This window comes from Lucilia sericata, unplaced genomic scaffold (assembly GCF_015586225.1).
Source record: "Lucilia sericata isolate MDLA Ls3-8-SP2 unplaced genomic scaffold, ASM1558622v1 Contig000042F_arrow, whole genome shotgun sequence".
In the NCBI taxonomy this organism is placed as follows: domain Eukaryota; kingdom Metazoa; phylum Arthropoda; class Insecta; order Diptera; family Calliphoridae; genus Lucilia; species Lucilia sericata.
In genome coordinates, this window is record NW_023994080.1 from 676,003 (window position 1) to 700,319 (window position 24,317).

The 24,317-nt window shown below is 32.0% G+C and overlaps 1 protein-coding gene across 1 annotated transcript in view; it reads left to right on the forward strand.

Moving 5' to 3' along the window:
• Window positions 1-24,317, forward strand: part of LOC119614510 (Krueppel-like factor luna) — a 193,902-nt gene that overhangs the window by 19,911 nt on the left and 149,674 nt on the right. Inside the window, exon 2 of the mRNA XM_037970637.1 lies at window positions 863-898. Within this exon, the coding sequence (XP_037826565.1) occupies window positions 863-898 (36 nt within the window). The remainder of the gene's footprint in view (window positions 1-862; window positions 899-24,317) is intronic.

A 24,317-nucleotide genomic window follows, 5' to 3' on the forward strand; every position in this document is an offset into this window, starting at 1 on the left:
AATTTATATCCTACATCACTATAGTGGAGAGGGTATTGTGCCTTTGTGTTGATATTTGTAACATGCAAAAACATTGGTCCTAAACGGCTTAGAATCACTCCTGAGTCGATTAAGCTATGTGTCCATACGCGCTACAGGTCGCAATTTCCAAGATAATTTAATAAAATTTGGCATATACCTTTTCTATTTCTCAAGAAAATGAAAATGGTTGAAATCGATCCATTACTTCACCTAGCCCCTATACAACTATACCATCCGTATGTGTAGGTGTTTGGAGTACATCATTCTACTAAATGTTCTAGTATCTTTTCAAAAATCGGCTTTAGTGATAAGTACTGCCAAATGGTTAATAACACCTGAACTAACTATTCTGTACAGATATAGAGGACAATGCTCTTTTTTGCATTAAACTATATATTGCTTTGACCTTTTACCTTTTGTATACCCACCAAAAAGATGAGAGGTATATTGTTTTTGTCATTCTGTTTGTAACACATCGAAATATTGGTCATAGACCCACAATACTATATATATTTTGGGTCCTTATTAAATTCGAAGACGATCTAGCCATGTCTGTCCGACGTATGTCTGTTGAAAGCACGATAAACTCCGAACGGAATGAGCTAGAGTGACATTTTAATTTTTTTTAAAGATCCCCTTCAGATAATTAATTTAACGCTCATTACTGGTACAAGTATGGGGCATTTCATGTCAAATGACTATAGTTTTAAAACTGATATCGGAATGAAATTTGTACCAATGCATTTTTGAATTTGCGACAGTCAGAATATATAAAAATTTGATTACTTCCTGTGCCTTTTTACTTCAAAAATACTAATTTTTAAATTTATATATTTTTCAGAATGGACTTGGGCCAGACCCTCTGCCAGCAAAGGAGGTGAGTTAATATATAGTTAGTAGCTTTTTTAGTCAAATGACTATTTAGTATAATACGGATTAATGGTTTTTTAATTGATTTATACTGTCTGACTCAAGGTTCGGGTACGGATACGAAGTTCGGTATAAAGTAAGGTTAGGCCAATGTTCGGCGAAATATTGACCGAAAAGTAAATTTCCTATATACATATGGGTAATTTTGTGCCGGACTTAGAGGGCAAAGTTGGACATTTTGGTCATAGTATAATATGAACAGAAATCATATTACCAACGTAAATCTGTATCGGTCCATAATTATAATTTTTTTGATATTATATATGAGAAAATGTTCCTACTTTAAAATGCCTATAAATTAACAATACGAGCTAACTTTTAAAAATCCTTTGGGGAATTTGGTCTAATTGTCTACTTTCTTTTCCCGTTGGTCTCATTCCGAAAAGATTCAAATATCTAAAATTCGTTGCAAAGTGATATCAGAGTTTCATTGTATTTAATATAAAATCTAATTGTTTATCAAAATGTAGTATCAAAATATATTTTGGCTTTCTTTTGAAAAACTCGACACATTTCATACTACAAAATATTTTAGGGGTATAGATTAAAATACATACATTTTCAAATAATTCTTTGTATTAATACAAAATCACAAAATCCCTTTTAAAGAGTTTCCCAAGGTTCTGTATCTGTCCAATGACCCAAGGTTTCTCGTGGACAGATCTCTGCTCTCGCAGAGTTCAACTGTCTTTTCTACTTTGGCGTCTATATCCTCTTTATTTCGACAATGAAAAGTGTTCTGTCCTAAACTATTCTCTTGTAAGGTCCCGAGCAAAGTCCAAACAGTTTTAGGCTTATTCGGAATATTAATCGACTTCGGTGTTGACCATCACAGATACAAGCCGAGACGTTTATAAGATAATCCTAATATATAATTATCTTTAATACTTTTTCCATGATTCTATTGACATATTTAACTTTATTACCTAAGTTCATTGTGATCAAGCCATTTGTATTAAAGAAATCCATAAAAGCCTAAGTACAGATCCTTCGAAGCGATCATACTGTGGTAGTCTATTGGGGTTTTGAAAGTCAGAAATCCCGAATACAGTTTTTGGTCCGCGGGGAACACAAGATTCCCAGGTAGAGCACAATGTGTCCTCCGTCCACTGAAGTGATACCATAACTGGAAGAAGACAGATTGTTCACCGCACCCTAAGCACTCGATAAGAGAAGTGGAAAACTCCCGCGAAGCGTTCAATGTTAAAAACTTTTAGTTTTTGAGAGCATAATTTAAAAATTTTTAAGAGAATATTTGTTCATCAATTATTGACAGTTTTATTTTGCTAAAGCAAATTTTATTACATTTTTACTTAAATTGTAATAAATTTATCCGAATGAATTGCATTTTAAAAATGATCTACGTATGGTCTGTTAATCAATGTAATACTAATTAAATGTGTTCATTAAAATAAATAGTTTATCGCCTATTAGTAATTTTATTTAAAAAGAAATTGCTTTTAGATCGTCATTAATGCAAACAGACTTTTTTGTAATATGACACACGAATAAAACATGACGATCATTAAACCGGGATCGTTATTGCAATTTATTTTCAAATGAAAAAAACAGTTGAAAAAAATAAGAATGCTACGACAAATTGCACAAAAATCTTGTAATATGTTGTAAAATATTTCTTGTGCCGCAATTGATCGTAAATTAATCAGAAAATTTGTTGCAATTGCTTGATGTTATTATTGTTATTGTTGCAAAAGTAGTTGTAAACACACCAACACGTGTGAATATTCGCAGAACGTAGAATTCAAGTTACTAGAATCGTTAATTTCATTTACTGGCTTCTGATACATATGTATGAATGGATCGATCTATCGTTGGACTGGTGAATGTGTGCATCTGTATCAGTGGATCATGAACAATATCCGTCCTGTATGTATGTTTATATTGTATGTTAGTTATATCGTTCTATTTCATATCGTAACACTAACACTTGTCTATCTATGCATTTCTATAGATTTTTTTATCGTTAAGTGCGTGATCTGTTTGTGGCTGCTTCAATTTGAGGCTTTATTACTAACTACTTTGGTGTATCAGTAGTTAGTGTGAATTCATGCCACGCTTGGTGGAAATTGCAATATATTAACGCAATAAAATTGCCAATATAAATCACTTTGTTGATGCTGAATTTCTTTTATTTCTTTCTCCTTATCTCCTCACCACTTTTTAAAAATATAAACTTATTCATGGATACAAATATCAACATTAAGGTAACATCTTTTTTATGTATATACTAACTAGAACAAGAAATTAGAAATTAGTCGAAAAATAAGCAAAATTGGAATTTTTAGATAGCTGAATTAAAGTTAAGCCCCCACATGCTTAATTTCATGTTTCTAGGTTCAATATTATAGAAAATTCAAAAAATACCTTTTGAAGAAAAAGTACCAAAGAGACCCCTTTTATAGGGTTTCACTTACTACGCGATCTATATGCTTAATTTTATGTTTTTAGGCAATAACAACACACTGCTTCATTCGTAACGTGTTGTTATTTCTTGGCTTTGTTTTTATAAACAAGCAAGTACAAGAACAAAATTTACCGTATGATTATGTGTGTTGTTTTTGGTTGTTTATAATTACTGTCTCAGCATGCACAAAAAATCTAAATTTAATGAAATTTTCAGAGGTAGTCTCAGATTTTTGCTCATATCACCGTTATTTATGGACCGATTTTGCTGATTATAAATAGGAAACTTCTCGAAAGCATGTCTGACAGAATTGTAAAAGAAGATATCTGGCGTCTTCAGAAAATTGATTTCAACAACCCAAATTCGAGGGAAGAGTAACTTGAATCGGTGATGTTGTCAAATGACAACAGATACCTCACAGAGGAGAAACTGTGGGTCTAAGCGTTGGAAATGATTTGGTGTTACATGTATATGATACAGGATGAAACATGCCCGTATACCTAGAGTGAGTTTGTCGTATGTTATTCTCTTATGAGTGTTTCGGATAAATGAAAAGTGTGCAGGATTGCATGGTGATGGATGAAAGGTATCTTATACAAGTGATGCCATTGAATTTTCCTTCCTTATCTAGGTATGTTCAGAGTAAACTCTGTTCATACCAGATTTATCACAGTGTGCCCTCTGTGACTAAAAACAAAGTCTCGGCTTATTTGATGGATTCATACTGCGGTCTACCGATTATGTTTCTAGGTGCTGTTGCCGACTTAACTAAGGCCATCCCATCTGCGTGATTGTAAACGGAAGTGATGTTTTTGCATTTCGGGTCGAACCAGAGCACCATATAATCTGGTACTAAGGGTACTTTGCCCTGGCTGGTAAGTTGATTGAGGTCCCTTCGGGATCCTCGTAGTGGCTGGTTGTGGTTTAAACGCAAATTCGCGAGAAGACGTTCCTGGTTAAAATAAATAAATCGGGATAAGTTTCTGCTGCCGCTCCTAATTTCTAGGAGCGGTACAAACCACAAGGCGAAGCTTTAGATTAATAAAATGTTGGATTTGAGCTGATAATGCAAAGATTGGGTATGCGTTGGTGTGCGATGTACCATTGTATACTTGTATCTACTGGATGAGATAAATTCTGGGCTGTATCTATGAAGATGTCGGAATGACGGATGGAGTGACTGTTGAAGTGGCGGAGGATTGAGACGTTAGTGGAGTTGTTTATACCTTAATCTTTAATTTGATGGTTGAGTGTGTTGGAGTTTACTCCAAACGTGCTCAACTTATCACAGTAGGTCCTTGTGGCCACTGAGTCCGACTAATTAAATATAGATCTGTGTTTTCGAACCACCAATTACGTTCTAGGTGCTGTTTCCGAAACAACAAAGCCATCTCATTTGTGTGATTGGTAGTTTTTAAGAGGCCAAGGAATACAGATAGGGACAGAGCGTTCCTCATAGCAGCAACAGGGTGTTTTCACTTGATGTTGGGTCCGTCCTTTCTATCGGCTCTAACAAGTGATTGCCTTTTCCTTTGTCGGGGTTTGGAGATTGGAAGTACATACTTGCAATTCCGCTTACAAAGAAGTTGTTGAGCTAGTTGATTTTTTTTAACAATAAAAAGAGCCAGCGAAAATATGAATCGGTGACTTCGGTTTGTTAGTCAAATGTTCTACTCACTGCACAACTGCTTAGCTGTTTTATTACGCGTCAAATAATGGTTTTCACATACAAATTTAATTTTGTTTTCTTTTTTGTAAAACACGATTCTTAACACGCAATTAAATGAAATGTGCAAACAAAATGACAAAGCCGAAAATAAAGTACTTCTATATCAAATTAAAAAAAAGTCATTACTATAGTACTTCTAAGTAATGCAGACGGTTGTCAGTTGTCATTGAAAAGTATGTATGTTGTTGAGTAAGTACAACACATTACCAGATTTTTGCGGGGAACGTTTATCTTTTGCAATAAAAACAAGTAAGAGTTCAATAATCAGCTTTGCCGAATCTTATATACCCTTCACCATAGTGTGTTTAAAATAAGTTTAATTTTATATCATTTTAATTTATGTTATGTTTTCTGCTCTGCTGCGGGTAGTCACCTTTAGTCTTCGGGCACGGTGCAGAGGTTTAAGCATCCTAAGGATGTGTACTAAGAACTACCGTCCCCATATCTCACAGCGTCTGTCCTCTATGTTAAGAGCGGCTATGGGGTAATGACCATCTTCGGTCGCCTAGCGATCACGACCTCAAATTGGTAGCGTCTGTTCCCTTAGTTAGGGCGGCTACCAAATCCCCTTTTTTTGATGTCGGTCCGGGACTGTGGTTTGGGTTACCTAGGCAACATAACCGTACCTTTCTAGCGTCTGTTCCCTATGTTAAGGGCGGCTAGAAGGTACAATCTTGTTCTGTCAGTCTGAATGTTTTTGGTCGTAACAAAATCCAGGGTGCGTCTGACTCATATTGAGCGGCATCCTGGTCTGCATCTGACTCCAGAGGAGCGGCAGTATCTTTTTCACACCTGTGGTAGAGGTATAAACTACCAATCCACCCCCTCCCCCATGAAATGTCAGAATATAAAGACTTCCCTATGTCCTTGGTCGAGGGTGCTAAAAACTCCAAGGGTAACGTGAGTACTCAGGTGGAAGCCACAGGTCTGAGTGCCACTGGAGCTACTGTGACTGCGACGAAACGGACAAGTACCCTAGGTCTGGTAGTCGAAAATGCTACTGGGGTAGACAAAACGGAGAAGTTTCTTACTAGACAGGACAGAGTAACCTCGGACGACAGTGACGACAACCTCTCAGGTCTGAAAGATTTAAATCTTTATGAGACTGATGAGGAGGACGTGCGCATGGTGTCCTCTGAGCCGCAAAACGCGGAGGAAAACGGACAAAATCCGGAGGCCCATGACCCTGTAAAAGGGGTTGAAGCACGACCGCATTAATCATGGCACCATCCTACAAAAGATAGGCAGGCCTATTATGGGTCATTCAAGACCAAAATACCGACAAAGGATGATTGGGCCGCGAATACTGTCCTAAGGGACGACGTGATTTCAATCTACACAGATGGCTCAAAGACAGAAAGGGGTACGGGATCGGGATTCTTCTCCGATGACCTAAATCTTTTACTGTCTCTTCGACTACCTGACACCTGCACGGTCCTTCAGGTAGAGACAAATGCCATCTATACTGCCGCGAGAAGAATCCGGGAACTAAATCTCGAAAATTCGATTATACATATATACTTGGACAGCCTTGCATCAATCAAGGCTCTTAACTCCAATGTCATTAAGTCGGAATGTCTTCTCAATTGCATTCAATCGTTGGCACAACTGACACAACATCACGTTGAGTTGATATGGGTTCCAGGACATGAGGGCATCCGGGGAAATGAAATATCTGATGAATGCGCAACCAAAGGGTCGTCCCTGGACTTAACGGTTGCGCAAAAGGATATTCACGCTCCCCTGACGACCCTATCAAAACTGATAGATGAATGGGCTCTGAGTGAGACGGAACTCAGGTGGTCAAATATCACCACTTGTAGAATATCGAGACTGCTCTGGCCCACTCTGACAACAGATAGGACTAGGACTCTCTTATCTCTTGATAAGAACTCGATTAGGCTTCTAACTGGTATAATTATTGGGCACTGTATGATTGGACATATGTCAGAACGTATGGGCTACCCAAATCGTAGCTACTGTAGAAGCTGCTTAGACGAAGAGGAAGTGGAATCGGTACAACATCTTCTATGTGACTGTCCAGCCTTACAAGAACACAGACTACTCTATCTGGGTAGAGCTCTTTTCCATGATAGACTGTCTCAGAGATGCGTCACTGATAAACATGATCGGTTTTATTAAAAGCACCGGCTGGTTTACATGGAGACCGAACGAACCAAGTAGTCAACGAAATTAGGGAGAGTAACCATTCTCTCATCGCTAGGGAATGGTAATTCTAAGGGTATCACAATCGGGGATAGTTTGCTGTCTGTAAGTGTTTTTACTCATAAGTAGTCCAATAATCCATTTGAGTATTGTAAACATTAAATTGTCTTCAAATAAGTATTTCATTACAACCCTAATATTACTTAGACTATAAGTTTTGGTCATAGTTAGATGTACAAATCGATATGTTTGTTCTCGTACATAAATATTACTGCATCCATTTAACGTCATCTATATTAAAAGCCAATTGATTATGGATCTTGTAAAACATGTTTTCATTTCGTTCATTTATCTAAACGGATTGATATTGATTGCGATTTAAAGTAAAATACATCTACGGCACTACGTACTACTAAATAACTACTGCTCCAATGTGTATGGATTGTACTGATACAATTGAACCGCAATGTTTTACGTACATTCTTTGCCAACTTAATATAAGAAAAAGTAGCATTGTGTGGCTATGATGGGGATAGCGATGGCACATGTCCGGAAATAGATGTGTGCGGCTTGAAAACTATTTGTAAAATGTTGTTTTTGTATTTTTGATTTCTAGACATTTATTTTTTATCTCAAACAAACTATAATTGGCAAAGAGAATTGTAACAGTGATAGACAAAAGTCGACAGAGGTGTGTAATAGAAGTAATAAATATTTTGAATTATAATGTTAGATTTGACACACATTTTAATTGCTGAAATTTGATAGGAAATTAATTCATAATAAAAATATTAAAACTTTTCTTTTGTATAGTGAACTAATGAATATGATATAAAACTGAAATGCTTTTGAGCTAATTTGCACTCATCAAGCCAAAACTTTTTTATAATCTGAATGTGTGTACAAATAAATAATGCCCCAGGAAAAACTTACATTGAAAAGTAATGAGTTAAAAAGCTAATAAAACCTCTTTTCACTACTTCTTCATTAGCATTTTAGTGCTTAGCTATTTTATTGCGCGTCAAATAATGGTTTTCACATACAAAACTAATTTTGTTTTATTTTTTGTAAAACACAATTCTTTAAACGCAATTAAATAAAATGTGCAAACAAAATTACAAAGCCGAAAATAAATTACTTCTATATCAGATTATAAGAAAGTCATTACTGGAGTAATTCTAAGTAATGCCGACGGTAAGTAGTAGTCATTGAAAAGTAAGTGGCTATGGAAGTACAACCCATTACCGAGTTTTTGCTGGGACTATTTACATTTTGAAAATAACAGGCTATAAGTAGCTTAATTTCTGATATAAACTCAATTTTTGCAAGTATAAAACATAAAAAAATATTATTTAAATTGGAATATTGGTAGTTTGTTTATATTTGTTACATTTGAGATTTTACAACAATATTATTGTTGTTTAAAAAAAGTTTACTTTAAGTAATTATTGGAAGTTTTTAGAAAATGGAAATTAAATTTTTTAAAAACTTAAACCTTTGTTTCATCAAATACAAAAATTGGTCGTGTAAACCATAATGTATTGAGATAATAATTTTGATGTCATTTAATTAAAAATATATTGAAGTGACATAAATTAACCAATATTTAACATTTAATTTCATAGCATGTGACATGCAACTGTTATTAATTTTTATTTCTTGTAGCTAAAAATTTATCCTAATGTCAACAATTAATTAAAATGATTATTAGTTTATTGACAAAATTATATTTATCATTAAACTGTATTAATACAAATATATTATTCACTGTTATTATTCATGCCATTTAAGTAATGTAAACATTTTCAATAAATATTTTCGTTAGATATATTTTTGCTTAATTTAATAAATTATGAACAGATATTGCCTATTTTTGAAACAAAATATCAGGAAATATTTGTGGAAGGTATATGCCGTTTGTGACTTATAACTTCTTGGTTTTGGTCTACAACCGAATATATAGAAAAGGTGTCTAAATTTGTCGGGCCAAATTGTGTCCAAATACACTCAAAAGCTTTAGCAGTGTAAAATGTCATAGAGAAAACATATTTACAATAGCATATGTAAGTGGTACGTGTTTAAAAAATATTGCGATATTAATCCTTGTCAAAATACTGTACCTTTTGTGTCATTGAATAAATTCGTAACTATCATTACACATGACTTTCAAGATGAGAAACATACTGTGGATAACTAAACTAAATATTAGCTCTGGCTGAGATTCATACAATGCGCTATAAAGGCATGTTGGTGTAAACTCCCACTTATTTACTCGTTTGACATTTTTACAATTTAAATTAGCAGCTGACATTTTTATACGATGTAGTTTTATTTTATTTAAATTTGAATAATTCTTTGTTGAGATCCAGTTTTTCAAGCAATAAACAAATATGAAAAAAAATAAAGAAATAACTTTCCTTATTCACTTTTGTTGTTTTGCTAAAAACAATCACATAAGCGAAGTTATAATTCTACTTGCCAATATAATGTTTAGTAACTGAACGTCTATGTACATATGTATGTAGAAATTTAATTGTAGTTAAAAAACTCTTGTTCTCATCTGTTTAAATCATGAAACGTTTAAAAATTTTTTTTTTGTCAATAATATTAATTTTTATTAAATCTGAATCTGTCTGAAAGAATCTGATCTGAATCTGTCTTTCTCTATTACCCACCATTTTCTCGCAAAATGGCATGGAATATTTCGTTCAAACATATATTACGGACCTTTTATATGAATAATTATAAAAATATGTATATTTACGTTTAGGAGTAAAATTCGATTTTTTGATGTCATCATAAATACGGGTCTTCATTATATATTTTTCCTAAGTTTCATTTAAATCGGTTGAAAACAAAATAAAATTTTCCAATATTGCATAGCTTAACCTTCACATTTTATGGGTTAACATTATTCCATTTTACTAAAACTTCAGATGTATATTTCCTATTATCTTGAATTTTATATTCTTAAAAGGTTTTATATAAAATCCTTAAGAGTACAGAATGAAGCTAGTTTTTTTTTTTAATTTTACCAAAATATTGTTTTCTCCGAAATCCTTAAAATTTAAATCGTAGGTACCGCTGATATGTGAGAGATATCGATCTAATTTCTTTAATATTTTATTCCCTTCTTTATAGTCCATAAATCACATGGTGATTTTCTTAAAATTTTGAAATTTACTTAACAAAATTGCTAAAAGTTTGAAACTAGATTTTTGAAGTGCCACCTGAAAGGTTCACGCTATCTAATGAGGATAAAAACCCACATTTAAGTGGGTTGCGAACATATTTAACATAACGACATGGTTTTATTAGAATATTTCCCAAAATTTTTTGACCAATTTTTGTGTTTTATATCTTCTTGGAACGATAATTGAATATATATTTCAATTACTTCAGAGCCGCGGCGCCACTAGTTAACGTAGTCCCATTGGCCGAAATGAATGCATTTTTATAACTTAAGTATTAGTCTAGAGACTATTCGTTCACTATTCGCATATCTAAAGGATGAAAATGTGGGAAATTGGTGGGTGATACGAATTTTGTATTTTAATATTCGGAATCAGCACATAGTAATATTAGGATTAGTGGAAATTTATTTAATAAGTTTTTTTGTCGTTGGCCTATGTAATTATTTTAAAATTAGAAAATTATAAATTAAGAAGTATAATCTAGAACAAAAATATTACTCATCTGTCATTAATTAATTTATGAATTAAGTAATAACCCAATAAACAAACGATATCTCATAAGTGATAGTCGTTCTCGTATCGAGAACGATAGTATTTACGTACTAAATGGTACCTTTCCTTATGATATCGTTTTTCCATAAAATTATGATATCGTTTTCGCTAGCATAATTTCCAAAAATAACGATAGTTAAATCGGCTTTTTGAGTTTTTTTGTGTATTCTCTTTTAGTCTTAAAATTACATTAAAAACGCTATTTCACTAAATATTTCTCTAAAATACATATAAAAAGTGTTAGTGTTATGTTGTTTGAAAATTTTATTTAAACTATTTTTATGTTTGAAGTTTTTTTCAAATGTTTTAATTTTTTATTGGAAACAAAATAATATAAACCAATATTATAATAATGTCGTTTTAAATAATGAAATATGATTCATAATTGCAGTAAAATAATTTAGAAACACTGTTTTATTCAATTTTTATAATTTCTCCTTTGTGGGAAGGGTATACATATATAAGTTTGTCATTGCAATTTCCACAATATAATTTTCCGACCCTATAAAGTATATACAGTGGCGGCCATGAGGTTAGGACATTTGGTATCTGTTAAATATAATGTCAAATATTTCCTTCTCCTGGACATAATCCTCACCAAACCCCACTAGAAATTTCATGACATAAATTTTAACTTTCAGGCCTTAAATTGGCAAAATTGTTGCGGATTTCTGCTTTTATTTGTTGCTCCATATCATTTTAAATCTATTGGATTGGGAACGATAAATTATATTGGGCACTGCAAACATGACAATCCCGCTCGCTTCCAAGCATATTTTGGATCGTTGTCGATCAAAAAACGCCATTTAACTTTTTGTATATGAAATATTTGATGTTATAGGTAACAGTGTGTGTCCGTCCACATGCTTTCGAAAAGTTCAAAATCAACAAAATCCGTCCATAAATAACGGAGATACTATGATCAAAAATCCGAGACAACCTCTGAAAATGTCATCATGCTTTGACAAAAAAGCAACAACAACATTGCTTATTGAGAAACAATCGTATGTTTGAATGTATGTTGGTAGGGATAATGAAATAAATTGAAATTTTATAAAATTAATCATATGGTAAAGGTGCATATGTATATAAGATTTAGCAAAGACTTCTTACTTGTTTTATGACAATTTGATTTTATATTTGTTCATCAGAATGTAGGAATGTACATGTTTTTCAGAAGATATACATGTATGAAGACATATTCATTCATTGAGTTAAGAATCGAGAAAAAACTGTTCTTCTGCACTTAAAAAACGTTTTAAATCAAGATCGATTACTAGCAGTAAACAGGGTTATTGCATATTTGCATGTGAATTGTACTTTCGTGCAAAAGTTAAACAAATATGCAAACATTTACTCATTTACAATGTAAGTATGTATTTATGTTTGTATGTACATTAGGATTATAACTTTTTTAAAAATATTTTTAAAAGTTATTATCCTAAATGTGGAATGGTCCTATCCATTCCACATAGAGTATAAAAAAGTACTTTGGAAAAGTATGTATTTTTTTCCAGAGCATTAAAAAGTTTCCACGGCAAATGCTTTAGCATTTTCGATATTTACTCTAAACATAAAGTTAAATTTTCTTATACAAAATTTGAAATTTTTTATATAAACAGGTGCCATTGTTTCACCGACAACATTTAGAAAGAGAACAAGTAAGTATATTCGGCCATGCCCAATCTTATATACCCACCATCAAATCATTGCCGATAAGGAATGCTTCCTTATAAATTAACTTTGATATACACATACGAACCTATGCTTTTGTTATTATTAAAAAAATTTTGTTATTTATTAGATCTATGTTGTTATATTTTATCATCATATATCGATATTAATATAAACATCAGGGTAATAATTGAAAGAGGGCCTTTATGAGGACTTAAGTATGGACCGTGCTTTAAAAACAAATCGTTTTTGTCCTATTTTTATAACCATAAACTGTTTTTTGCAAAAGGGGTTATATGGAGAGTAGAGTCAATTATGGTCCTATTCGCGATGGTTTAGACAATAATTATTTGTTCGAATTTTATCGCAGTACTCGTATCTTTAACTCAGTTATGAGGTTTAAAGTAATTTTCTGAAGAATCAGTTATCGACCGATCCTCATCAAATTCAGTTGAAAAATTTCAGTTCCTATGAAATCATCGTAATTTGTACGAACTTTTGAGGCATTATTGGGCGTTAAATTCATATTCTGAAGTGGACCTTTGTAAATAAGTTGTTTATTTCGAATTCCATCGCCTAAGACGTATTTTTAAGTAATTAATAAGGGTTAAAGCAATTTTTGAAGTGGTCCTTAATGGGATTAGTTATCGATCCATCTTCATCAAAATCGGAAGAAAGATTTCAGTTCCCATAAAACTTGTTTATGTCGAATGTCATCGCTGTACTCGCTATTTTGTGGCAGTAATGAGCTTTAATCATTTTCTGAAGGGGACCTTATATGGGGGGTATAGTCAATTATGAACCGACCCTCATAAAATTTAGTAGAGAGATTTTGGCTTATATGAAACTTATATATGTCATTCATGTAAACAGTTAAAGCTGTTTTTCGGGGCCCAATTGTATAGGGGCTATCCGAAAACGTGGACCGATATTGCCCATTTTCAATACCAAACAAACCTTACCTGTAAGGAATATTTGTGCAAAATTTCAACCTACCTATTTCCGTTCGGAAACGGACGGACGGCAGACATGGCTAGATCGTCTTGGAATTTAATAAGGACCCAGAATATATATATTTTTTGGGTCTATGACCAATATTTCGATGTGTTATAAACGGAATGACAAATTCAATATAACCCTAATCTCCACATTAGAAATTTGGAGGAAATTCAGTAATTTGAAATAAGATTTTTGAAGAAAAATCTATTTAGTTGGAAAGCTGACATTTCTCTCTAATAACCTCATTATTAATTTTTTTCTCAGCCCGGTGGGCATGTTACCATGATGATCTTACCAATCTTGGTGTTATTGGAATCAGGGTGTATAGAGGTGCTATCAATGCTTCTAGTCTGCCGGGACATAAACTGGTGGTGTCAAATGTATTACTTGGAATGACTTGACCTGGGTTGGAACTAGGGAGAATTATAATCTGGTACTAAGGAAACCGGTGGCACAAAGGTCAGAGTTTCGGACATTATCTTGTTTCGGTTTAAGCTGTGGTTTAAGGCTAAACTTGTGTTAAGAGATTCGGAATAAGTTCGGTGCAGTTGCAGAGCAGTGACTGTGGGACTAAGCGTTCGAACTGAGTTGGTGTGAAGTCTATATGATAGCGAATGGATGTAGGGGTATGCGGTACTCACCCATCCGTATACTTAGAGTGAATGTGTCAAAAGCTTTTCTCAATGAATGTTTCGAATGAATGAGAAGTCTGCTGTAAATAAAAATTACAAATTTTAACATATTATAATAAAATAATTTGTTATTTTTAATTTTATAAACATTTATTTCACTATAAATTATATATTTATTTTAATATAAAAAAATATAATATATTTTTAAAATTCAAAGATTTTAAAAGCAAAAGCAGTAAAAAGTTTTTCAGAATGGTCCTACTCATGGTAAAAATATCAAGGTAGTGTCATTCTCTCTTTTTGTCGCCATATTAACCTTCTGACGTTTGCTGGTATTTTATAAAACCGAGCTACCATACTCATTCCAAAAATACTACATATTTTGTTTATTGAAAAATCAAATATAAAATAATTTCTCACAGAATTTTTTGAAAATATAAAAAATAAAATCAAAGGAATTAAATGATATTAAAAAAAGAAAAAAAGCTAGCGCTAAAAATCTACGATGATTTACAATGCCAAGGTCACCAAAATGATTTAAAGCTACAAGAGACTAGTGCTTAATGTAATTACCAGTTTTATGGGCCAGCTATCAACACTTAAATATATAATTTTGCCCGTAATCACAGTACACTGGCCTGCAGACAACTGTTTCCAGTTGTATCAGAATTCTGAAGAATTTAAGTTTTAAGTCTAGTGAAATCTGTTGCACTTCAGGAGCCCCTTATAACCAATATGTATATAAGTATCTGTGTATGTAGTATGTAATACCTTCAAAAATTATTGGAATACATTTGGAGTACATGATCCGTTTAGTAGTTTTTTTTTATAACGACATGGTCCACAGACATACGGACATGTCTGTCTTAGAATCTTGTAAGGACCCAAAAAATCGATTTGGATGAAATTTGCACCAAGGTTAGTACTATCGGATGGTAGGCCAGACACAAATTTTCTGCTCTATCGGTCAAGAACTGTCCATTATGGGACTATAAGCCCTTAAAGGAAATTGTATAAGCTTTCATCTGCGCGCCAATAGTTGATAAGTTACACTCATTTGAATAAAACCCTGTATGACCAAAATGTCCAACTTTGACCCCCTATAAGACCGGCAGTTCTTGACCGATAAAGCTGAGAATGTGTGTCCGGCCTATTATTCAATACTAACTTGGTGCAAATGTCATCCAAATCGGAAGACATCGATTTTAAAAGTTGGGTCACATGACACGAAATTGCTAATTCATACTTTTGTGGGTTTTAGATGAATCATTCCATGTGTTACAAACGAAATGAGAAAATTTTATACACTAATTTAATATCTATAAATTACACATAAAAAATACAAAAGCCTTAAAATTGTTTCCCCTTTAACGTATGTGGCAACGACTTTTTTATGTTTACAAAAAACAAATTTCAGAAAATACCAACAAACTTCAAAAAATTTTTTTGTGAGAGCGGAATGACACTACCTTCATATTTTTATCATGGTCCTACTTTTAGCTACACAAATTATTCATCAATATGTACCCAGCAAACACATGGTAATGACGTGTACTTACTCAACAACATACTTTTCAATGACTACTACATATTGCATTATTAAATATGAATCTAGTAATAACTTAAACATAATATATTGTTTAAGTACTTACTTTTCAGCCTTGACATATTGTTTTCGAACTTTGTTTTAAACACAAACGAACTTAACTCCCTATTTGCGGGCGATCGTAGTAAGTACTTAGCTAACTCCCTAATTGTAAGCGAGCGTGGTAAGTACTTGCCTCCAATGTCATCCCCGTGTTAAAATAAAGACTTATTGTGTAAGGAAATTTTAGCATTTTAATGTAAGTATTAAAATGTAAATATTAAACATTTCAGATCAAAATGTCGACACAAACTGTCTATTTAGGAACTAGTCCACCTAAACACTTTTCCCCCAAATGTAAAATTTTGTGTACATTAATTTTAAAATTCTAGATCACCGTATTACAAGATTTTATTAGTTCGGACTCTTAGTTATTGCTCGAAATAATAATGCAAGGAAATTTTGGATTAGAAGTAATTAGTTTTTCGATTATTAAAAAAATTTTAAATATATCCCAATCAGAAACAGTAAAATATTATTTTGAATTGAATAATTTCTGATGATGAAAAATGGATTCATTACAACAAGCTTGACCAATCAACAGAATCAACGACAAACCCGTATATTCATAACATAGAGGAAACTTTATGATTTCGTTTGTTTCGAAATAACGGGAATGAAAACTGCTGTTTGCTTTCTTAAAGTTTTCCAATTAAAAACATTTTGTTTCATTTTGTTATTCTGGTGGAACCATAAGACTTCCATATATTATAAGTCGCTGAAATCGGGACAGGCTCTTATTTTTAATGAAGTGTTTGGCCATGCAAGACCATTGTGTTATTTACAAAAAGAAAAATTGGAACAACCTAATAATACTAAACAAACTTCCATTCATTTATTGAGTCAGTCATTCCAACATGTTTACTACAAATGTAATATTACATTTCATTCATGTATATACTCGTTCTTTCAAGGCGGTACATGCTTCAATCAAGTAACTACGCCTTCGGAACAAATTGCCTTCTACAATGAAATATTAATTCCATACAATTTTACAAAAAAAAGTGTAGAGTAATTTTACGCATAAATACGGACATATTATACATTCGCTTAAATTAATGTTTGCAATTACATACTTCATACAAATAGATTACGTTCCTCAATGTATGAGTACCTGTAAACAAGCAATATGGTCTGTCAAAATTTTACGTAAAAGAGTACGGAAGGTATAGTCTAATCTTAATATGTAATGAAACCATCAACAATAGGAGCTTTCTTAATTTTTTGAAATAATTTAAGCAAGTTTCATTGGATCAGGGATGTATTTTTATGTAAAAACATACAACAAAATAAACAGCTATTTTCATTCTACTTTGCACAGTGGGGCAGAATGGAAATTTTTTGGAAATAAATCTGGCATTTCTAAACGGCTGATCCGATCGGGATAAAATTTGGCGTGAGCGTAGCCAAGGAGTATTCGAGTTTAAGTTTTTAAGATGAACCCTGCAGATGCCCCAGGGACGGCGCTGTGGCGGCTCAAAGTAGGGTACCTACGACATGTACAATTTTTAAACTCGTGCCATTTTTTTGTTTTTCACCCAAATACAAAGATTTTTTTATATTTTGTGAAAGCGCTCGACGAGATCTTGAAAAAACATGCTTGGACATACTACTTATCTCTTATAATATCCGAGTTATAGGCATTTAAAAATTTAGTGATACAAAATTTACCATACCTTGGTCCGCCTTTTTTTGAATACCGGGCGTAATTTTGGACCAAATGGACTCAATTTTTTCTTGTTAGTTAGACAACAAAATTTCCAATAATATACAAAAAATTTCAGATCAATATCGTTTACAGATCCAAAAATATACGTTTTTTAATTTAAAAATTCAAAAAATTTTAGATTTTTGGCGTTTTTTTGCCAAAAATGTGTCTTAACTCTTTTATTAATAAAATAAAATTTTTATTAAGAACATATAACAATTTTATAGTTTTCTAAAAGGTATCTTTACGCAGAACGCTTTGGCGTAAAAAACTTGTCCTATTTTTTGAAAATGTTGCCACTGCGTCCTTCCGAATATGACCTATTTTTTATCAAAACTTCAACTTTGGGCGACATGTTCTAAAATCCCAAAGCTGGGATCAGAAAACTGAAAGCAGTTTTGGAAACCTCAATATGTTTTCTATTTACTCCAAAAGTATTTTCCCAGCCCTGAAAGAAATGTGGACCCTATGGGCAAAAAAGTAAAAAATCCCATTTTTGGGATTTTCATTCCTATTTTTGGGAATTGCGGGATGCCCTTTGACCTTTTCAATTTTTTTTTGCATATTCTTATTTGAAATGACAAATTTAACAAGCGTTGAAAATTTCATTGAGTTTTGTTCATAAATAAAGATTTTGTCATATATTACATATTTGTTTAATTTCTAAAACTATGATTTATATCAAAATTTTAATAGGATCGCAGATAGCTACAACAATTTAGTCCATATTTATCCCTTAATATCATTTTTTAGTTAGATATGGAAATTCTCGACCCTTTACAAAAAATTTCAAGCCAATATCTCAATTACATTCAAAAATATGTTCATTTAAACCTGTGTCCTTTAATTTCATCTTTTTCATATTTTAGTATTAAGTATGACAGAACATACATTTGGTGTTGAATAAAATATTTGGACAATTTTTAAAAATCATTTAGTTAATTATTTTATTATAATATTGTATATAAAATAAAAAAAAATTATAATTTTATTATGAGCCACGCACAACAACACCTAAATCACCCCACACAAATTACCTTTCCCGCCCACCGAAATATAAAACACAATTTAATACAATATCATCAGTTAGTATAATAGCTTTTTTATTTGAACTGTTTATCTTAAACATAGTACAATTAATTCTTACAACCTACTTATATAGTTAATTCCTAACACTACTTATTTTCTATAAAATAATCTGTCATATCGGTATACATATCCAGAAGGTAATATAAGTCCTTTAAATCTTCCTTGTTTTGAGATGATAGAGTTTCATAACAAATCCATCTTTTTCGCATAGTTGAAAGAACAGGATCAGAAGATAGAAGTAAACTATTAAAAATATCTTCATTCTGTGATTGCCTGGAGCATTTTCTTGAGCTGAATAGTTGAACATGCTTAAAATCTCGATTTCTCGCTTTCTGGGCTTCTTCTGTTAACTCTCCAAGTGGAAGAATATTCGATTCAATTATTATTTGACCATGACACAATACTTTGTGTACTGTTGGTGTTAGTTCCCTCCATGGATACAGAGATACAAGTAATTTAGAAATTTCAGATGTGTATTCCCCAAATCGATTTTCATTAATTTTATGTTTACTATTCAGTGCCATTAAAATAGTTTTAACTCTTCGAAGCAACTCCTTGTCGATTCCAGTTATTTTTGAAGTAATTTCAAAATCACGAAAAAACCTTCTCGACGTATTACCGTCATTTATACTACCGCAACTTGAAAGTGGTTTGTCGATGTTTAATCCCATCTGAACTTTAAATTCTTCTTGGATTCTGCTTTTTTCCGCAGCTCTCAGTTCTTTCAATTCTTCATTATTTTTTGTTGATTTAGTAGGATAGTTTGTTTTTTTTTTTTTTTCCTGGATCGCCTTGTATGATGGTAATATATTGTGTCCTTTTTCATGCAGAGCTTTCCTTAATATTTGGTACTTATTTCGACTGAGACCCAGTTCCAACATAAGCGCTATTGCTTCCTCTTCAGTAAAATTTGATTATGATGTTGGAGTTGGTATACTTGCCACAATTCGCTTAAGTCGTTTTGGTGATGCATTAGGAAGAATAGTTGCAATATGTACGACATCCATATGTTGGTTTTCTTTTTTCAGCATTTCGTTAAATGTATCAGCAATTTCCTCATTTGAGATTGAAAAAAGTTTTTGTGTGACCCTCTTTTTTTTACCTTGAACATAAGTCTTCGTATGACTTGCAAGGCGCTCCTGTTGATGTGTTGTAAGTTGAGATTTCCGTAGTAGTTTCCATCCAACTACAAAATTTTAATCGAAATTTCTTTTGATTTCCATCCACAGACTTACTTTTTACATCAAAAAGTTTTAAAAAGTTTTCCATTTTTGATATGCCTGTTTTGTCTACTTTTCTACTATATGTAGTTTTTATATAATTTGAAATGTCTTCAATTCTTTCTGGCCCTTTTGAAGATATACTCCATAAAACGGAACACAACTCTTCGTACTTTAATGTAATCTTCATTGTAGATTTATTAAATATGGTACTTAAAATCTGAGAAGTTTACTTATATACCAATTCTTGTCATTTCCGATACAGGTATTCCAAAGTAAAAAATTACGAATTGTCTACCTATTAACATTTAGGACTATATTACTATAACCTGTAATTCAGTCATTGATATTTCTTATTAGTGAATGAATCGAAATTATCATTACCTGTATATTTTTACCTACATGATCATAAACGAAACAGAACGAAATGATCTGTCGAAAAAATTTAGGTAAAAAATAGTTATAAATTTTTGAAAATTTAAGCATAATAAGACCTTTCAATTATAAGGATAAGCAAACAAATAGAAAATAGGTAAATATAAGATTTAAATATGTGCTGTCATACTTAATACTAAAATATGAAAAAGATGAAATTAAAGGACACAGGTTTAAATGAACATATTTTTGAATGTAATTGAGATATTGGCTTGAAATTTTTTGTAAAGGGTCGAGAATTTCCATATCTAACTAAAAAATGATATTAAGGGATAAATATGGACTAAATTGTTGTAGCTATCTGCGATCCTATTAAAATTTTGATATAAATCATAGTTTTAGAAATTAAACAAATATGTAATATATGACAAAATCTTTATTTATGAACAAAACTCAATGAAATTTTCAACGCTTGTTAAATTTGTCATTTCAAATAAGAATATGCAAAAAAAAAATTGAAAAGGTCAAAGGGCATCCCGCAATTCCCAAAAATAGGAATGAAAATCCCAAAAATGGGATTTTTTACTTTTTTGCCCATAGGGTCCACATTTCTTTCAGGGCTGGGAAAATACTTTTGGAGTAAATAGAAAACATATTGAGGTTTCCAAAACTGCTTTCAGTTTTCTGATCCCAGCTTTGGGATTTTAGAACATGTCGCCCAAAGTTGAAGTTTTGATAAAAAATAGGTCATATTCGGAAGGACGCAGTGGCAACATTTTCAAAAAATAGGACAAGTTTTTTACGCCAAAGCGTTCTGCGTAAAGATACCTTTTAGAAAACTATAAAATTGTTATATGTTCTTAATAAAAATTTTATTTTATTAATAAAAGAGTTAAGACACATTTTTGGCAAAAAAACGCCAAAAATCTAAAATTTTTTGAATTTTTAAATTAAAAAACGTATATTTTTGGATCTGTAAACGATATTGATCTGAAATTTTTTGTATATTATTGGAAATTTTGTTGTCTAACTAACAAGAAAAAATTGAGTCCATTTGGTCCAAAATTACGCCCGGTATTCAAAAAAAGGCGGACCAAGGTATGGTAAATTTTGTATCACTAAATTTTTAAATGCCTATAACTCGGATATTATAAGAGATAAGTAGTATGTCCAAGCATGTTTTTTCAAGATCTCGTCGAGCGCTTTCACAAAATATAAAATCTTTGTATTTGGGTGAAAAACAAAAAAATGGCACGAGTTTAAAAATTTTACATGTCGTAGGTACCCTACTTTGAGCCGCCACAGCGCCGTCCCTGGTTCATCTGCGGGGTTCATCTTAAAAACTTAAACTCGAATACTCCTTGGCTACGCTCACGCCAAATTTTATCCCGATCGGATCAGCCGTTTAGAAATGCCAGATTTATTTCCAAAAAATTTCCATTCTGCCCCACTGTGCTTTGTTATTGTCTTATACCAATAGTATACATAAAGGAAAAAAGTATAAACCATATGACTTTTATTCTCTTTTAAAAATACGGATGGAATTTCATTTGATGCGTAAAGCCGTACGCAAGTAAACTATTATTTGCTTTTACCATTAGACTTTACATAAGTAAAGTATTATCGTGTGAAGCGGGCTTTATATGCATTAGTTTTCATTATAGTAACGCAGAAATACTTACAGTGTAAATTATTATAAGTTAACTGCTTTCAAAATATGTATGTGTATGTATGAGTCGGGATAGAGTGAACACTAGAGGTGTCCAAAAATATGGATTTTGTTTAGATGTGTCTTCATTAGTTCACTAGTGTCTGATTTTTAGCACAATCGGATAACGAAAATCCGTGCCGAAAATCGATTGAAAAGTGTAAAATTGGGTAAATAATAATATGTATATTTTAAAACATACACACCCAGGAAAAACTTTGAAAAGTAATGAGTTAAAAAGCTAATAAAACCTTTTTTCACTACTTCTTCATTAGCATTTTAAGTCATTATTTTAACACGGTGATGTCATTTGAGGCAAGTACTTCTTGCCTCGCTCACTTTCAAATAGGGAGTTAAAGAAGTACTTGCAATTTCTCTTACAAAACAGTTGTTGAGTAAGTTGTTTAGTTTTATAATAATAAAAAGAGCCAGCTAGAATACGAACCAGGGACTTAGGTTTGTTAGTCATCGGTTCTACTCGCTGCACCACTGCTTAGCTATTTTATACCTTCAAGGTATAGATTGCTGAAAGGATTTTTATCTTGATTAAATTGAGAGTAAAACATGCAGCATGTTTTCGGGTTTTTAAGGCAACATTTAACAAAAAATTTATTTCTTTGCAAAGGGTACTTCTTTCACGAAATAACACAAAAAAGTGTAAAAAGCAGTATAAAGGCACAATTTGTGACATAACAAGTAAGAGTGCTATATTCGGCTGTGCCGAATCTTATATACCCTTCACCATAGTGTATTTAAAAAATATAAATTTTATAAAATTTAAATTTATGTACCTATTTAATTTTCCCGATTATATCATTATTATAGCAATAGCAAAACAAAATGAACAACAACAACGCTAAACGAAATAAACACTCAAAAAACAAAATACACAAGGCAGTAAAACCAACAAACGAAACTGTACACCAACAAACAAAAACAATATACACAAGGCAATGAAACACACAGCCATCCAAACATACAGAACTGAATACACCAAGAAACAAAAACAACATACATTATCATTGGCATGAAACACACAGCCATCCAAATATGTGAAACGAAATACTCAATGAATAAGCAGTGTTGTTGTTGTTGCTTATTAATCAAAGCATGAAAAAATTGTCTTTATTAATGAAATTTTCAGAGGTTGTCTCGGATTTTTGCTTATATCTCCGTCATTTATGGACCGATTTTGCTGATTTTAAATAGCGATCTTCTCTTTTCTTTGTCTAACAGAATTATTGAAGATTCGGATCTCGCCGATATCTGGGGTCCTCTAAAAACTGATTCAACAGACAGACAGACAGACGGACATGGCTTAATCGACTCCGCTATCTATAAGGATCCCGAATATATATACTTTATAGGGTCGGAAAATTATATTATAGAAATTACAAACGGAATGACAAACTTATATATACCCTTCTCACGAAGGTGAAGGGTATAAAAATAGCATTAGATTCCAAAAATATACAACTATATGAAGAAAAACTAAAAAAATAATTAGATTTCATTTTTAATAATTCACATACATATTTCAGCAAAGAATATAAAAGTGTGTAATATTTTTTGAAAAATGGAAGAGTCTTCCTACTGCCTATTAATAACACAAGTTTACAAATTAATATTTTTTGTTTGCTCATGGAATGTAACATATATTTTTGGAAAGGGCTATGTCCGGTGGTTAATTAACATTTTTTTTTCCTATTTGAGATAAAGAGATTTTTTAACATCTTCCTTCAATAGTGCTGGAAAAATATTTGAAAATGAATTGATTGATTGCACCTGTTTTGGGAACCTAAAAATCAACTCAATAAAAATTCAATAATATAAAATGATTTCTTTCTTTTTGGACCGATTTTTAGTCATTTTTTAAAAAAATAATAAATTTCGAAAATACTACTGACATTTTATTCCTGAATTACAAACATACGGATCCGAATTTATCCCTCTTAGTTAATTTTTTACATTACCATTTATACTTTCTCTGAAAAACTCTTGGAAGTGTGAGTGATAACAAGTTAGAGGGCTATATTCGGCTGAGCCGAATCTCAAATACCCTCCACCAGCTACTTTTATATTAATACTTTTTTAATTGATCAAATATTTGTAGAAATAAGTATTCTCATGTCTTAAATAGAAAAACCCCAAGATTTAAACAGCTTAAATCTGTTACAATTCCAAGATTTATTGAACATTACAAACCCCATTTTCTTTTATATTTTTATAGCGCCCTAAGATATGCTTTAA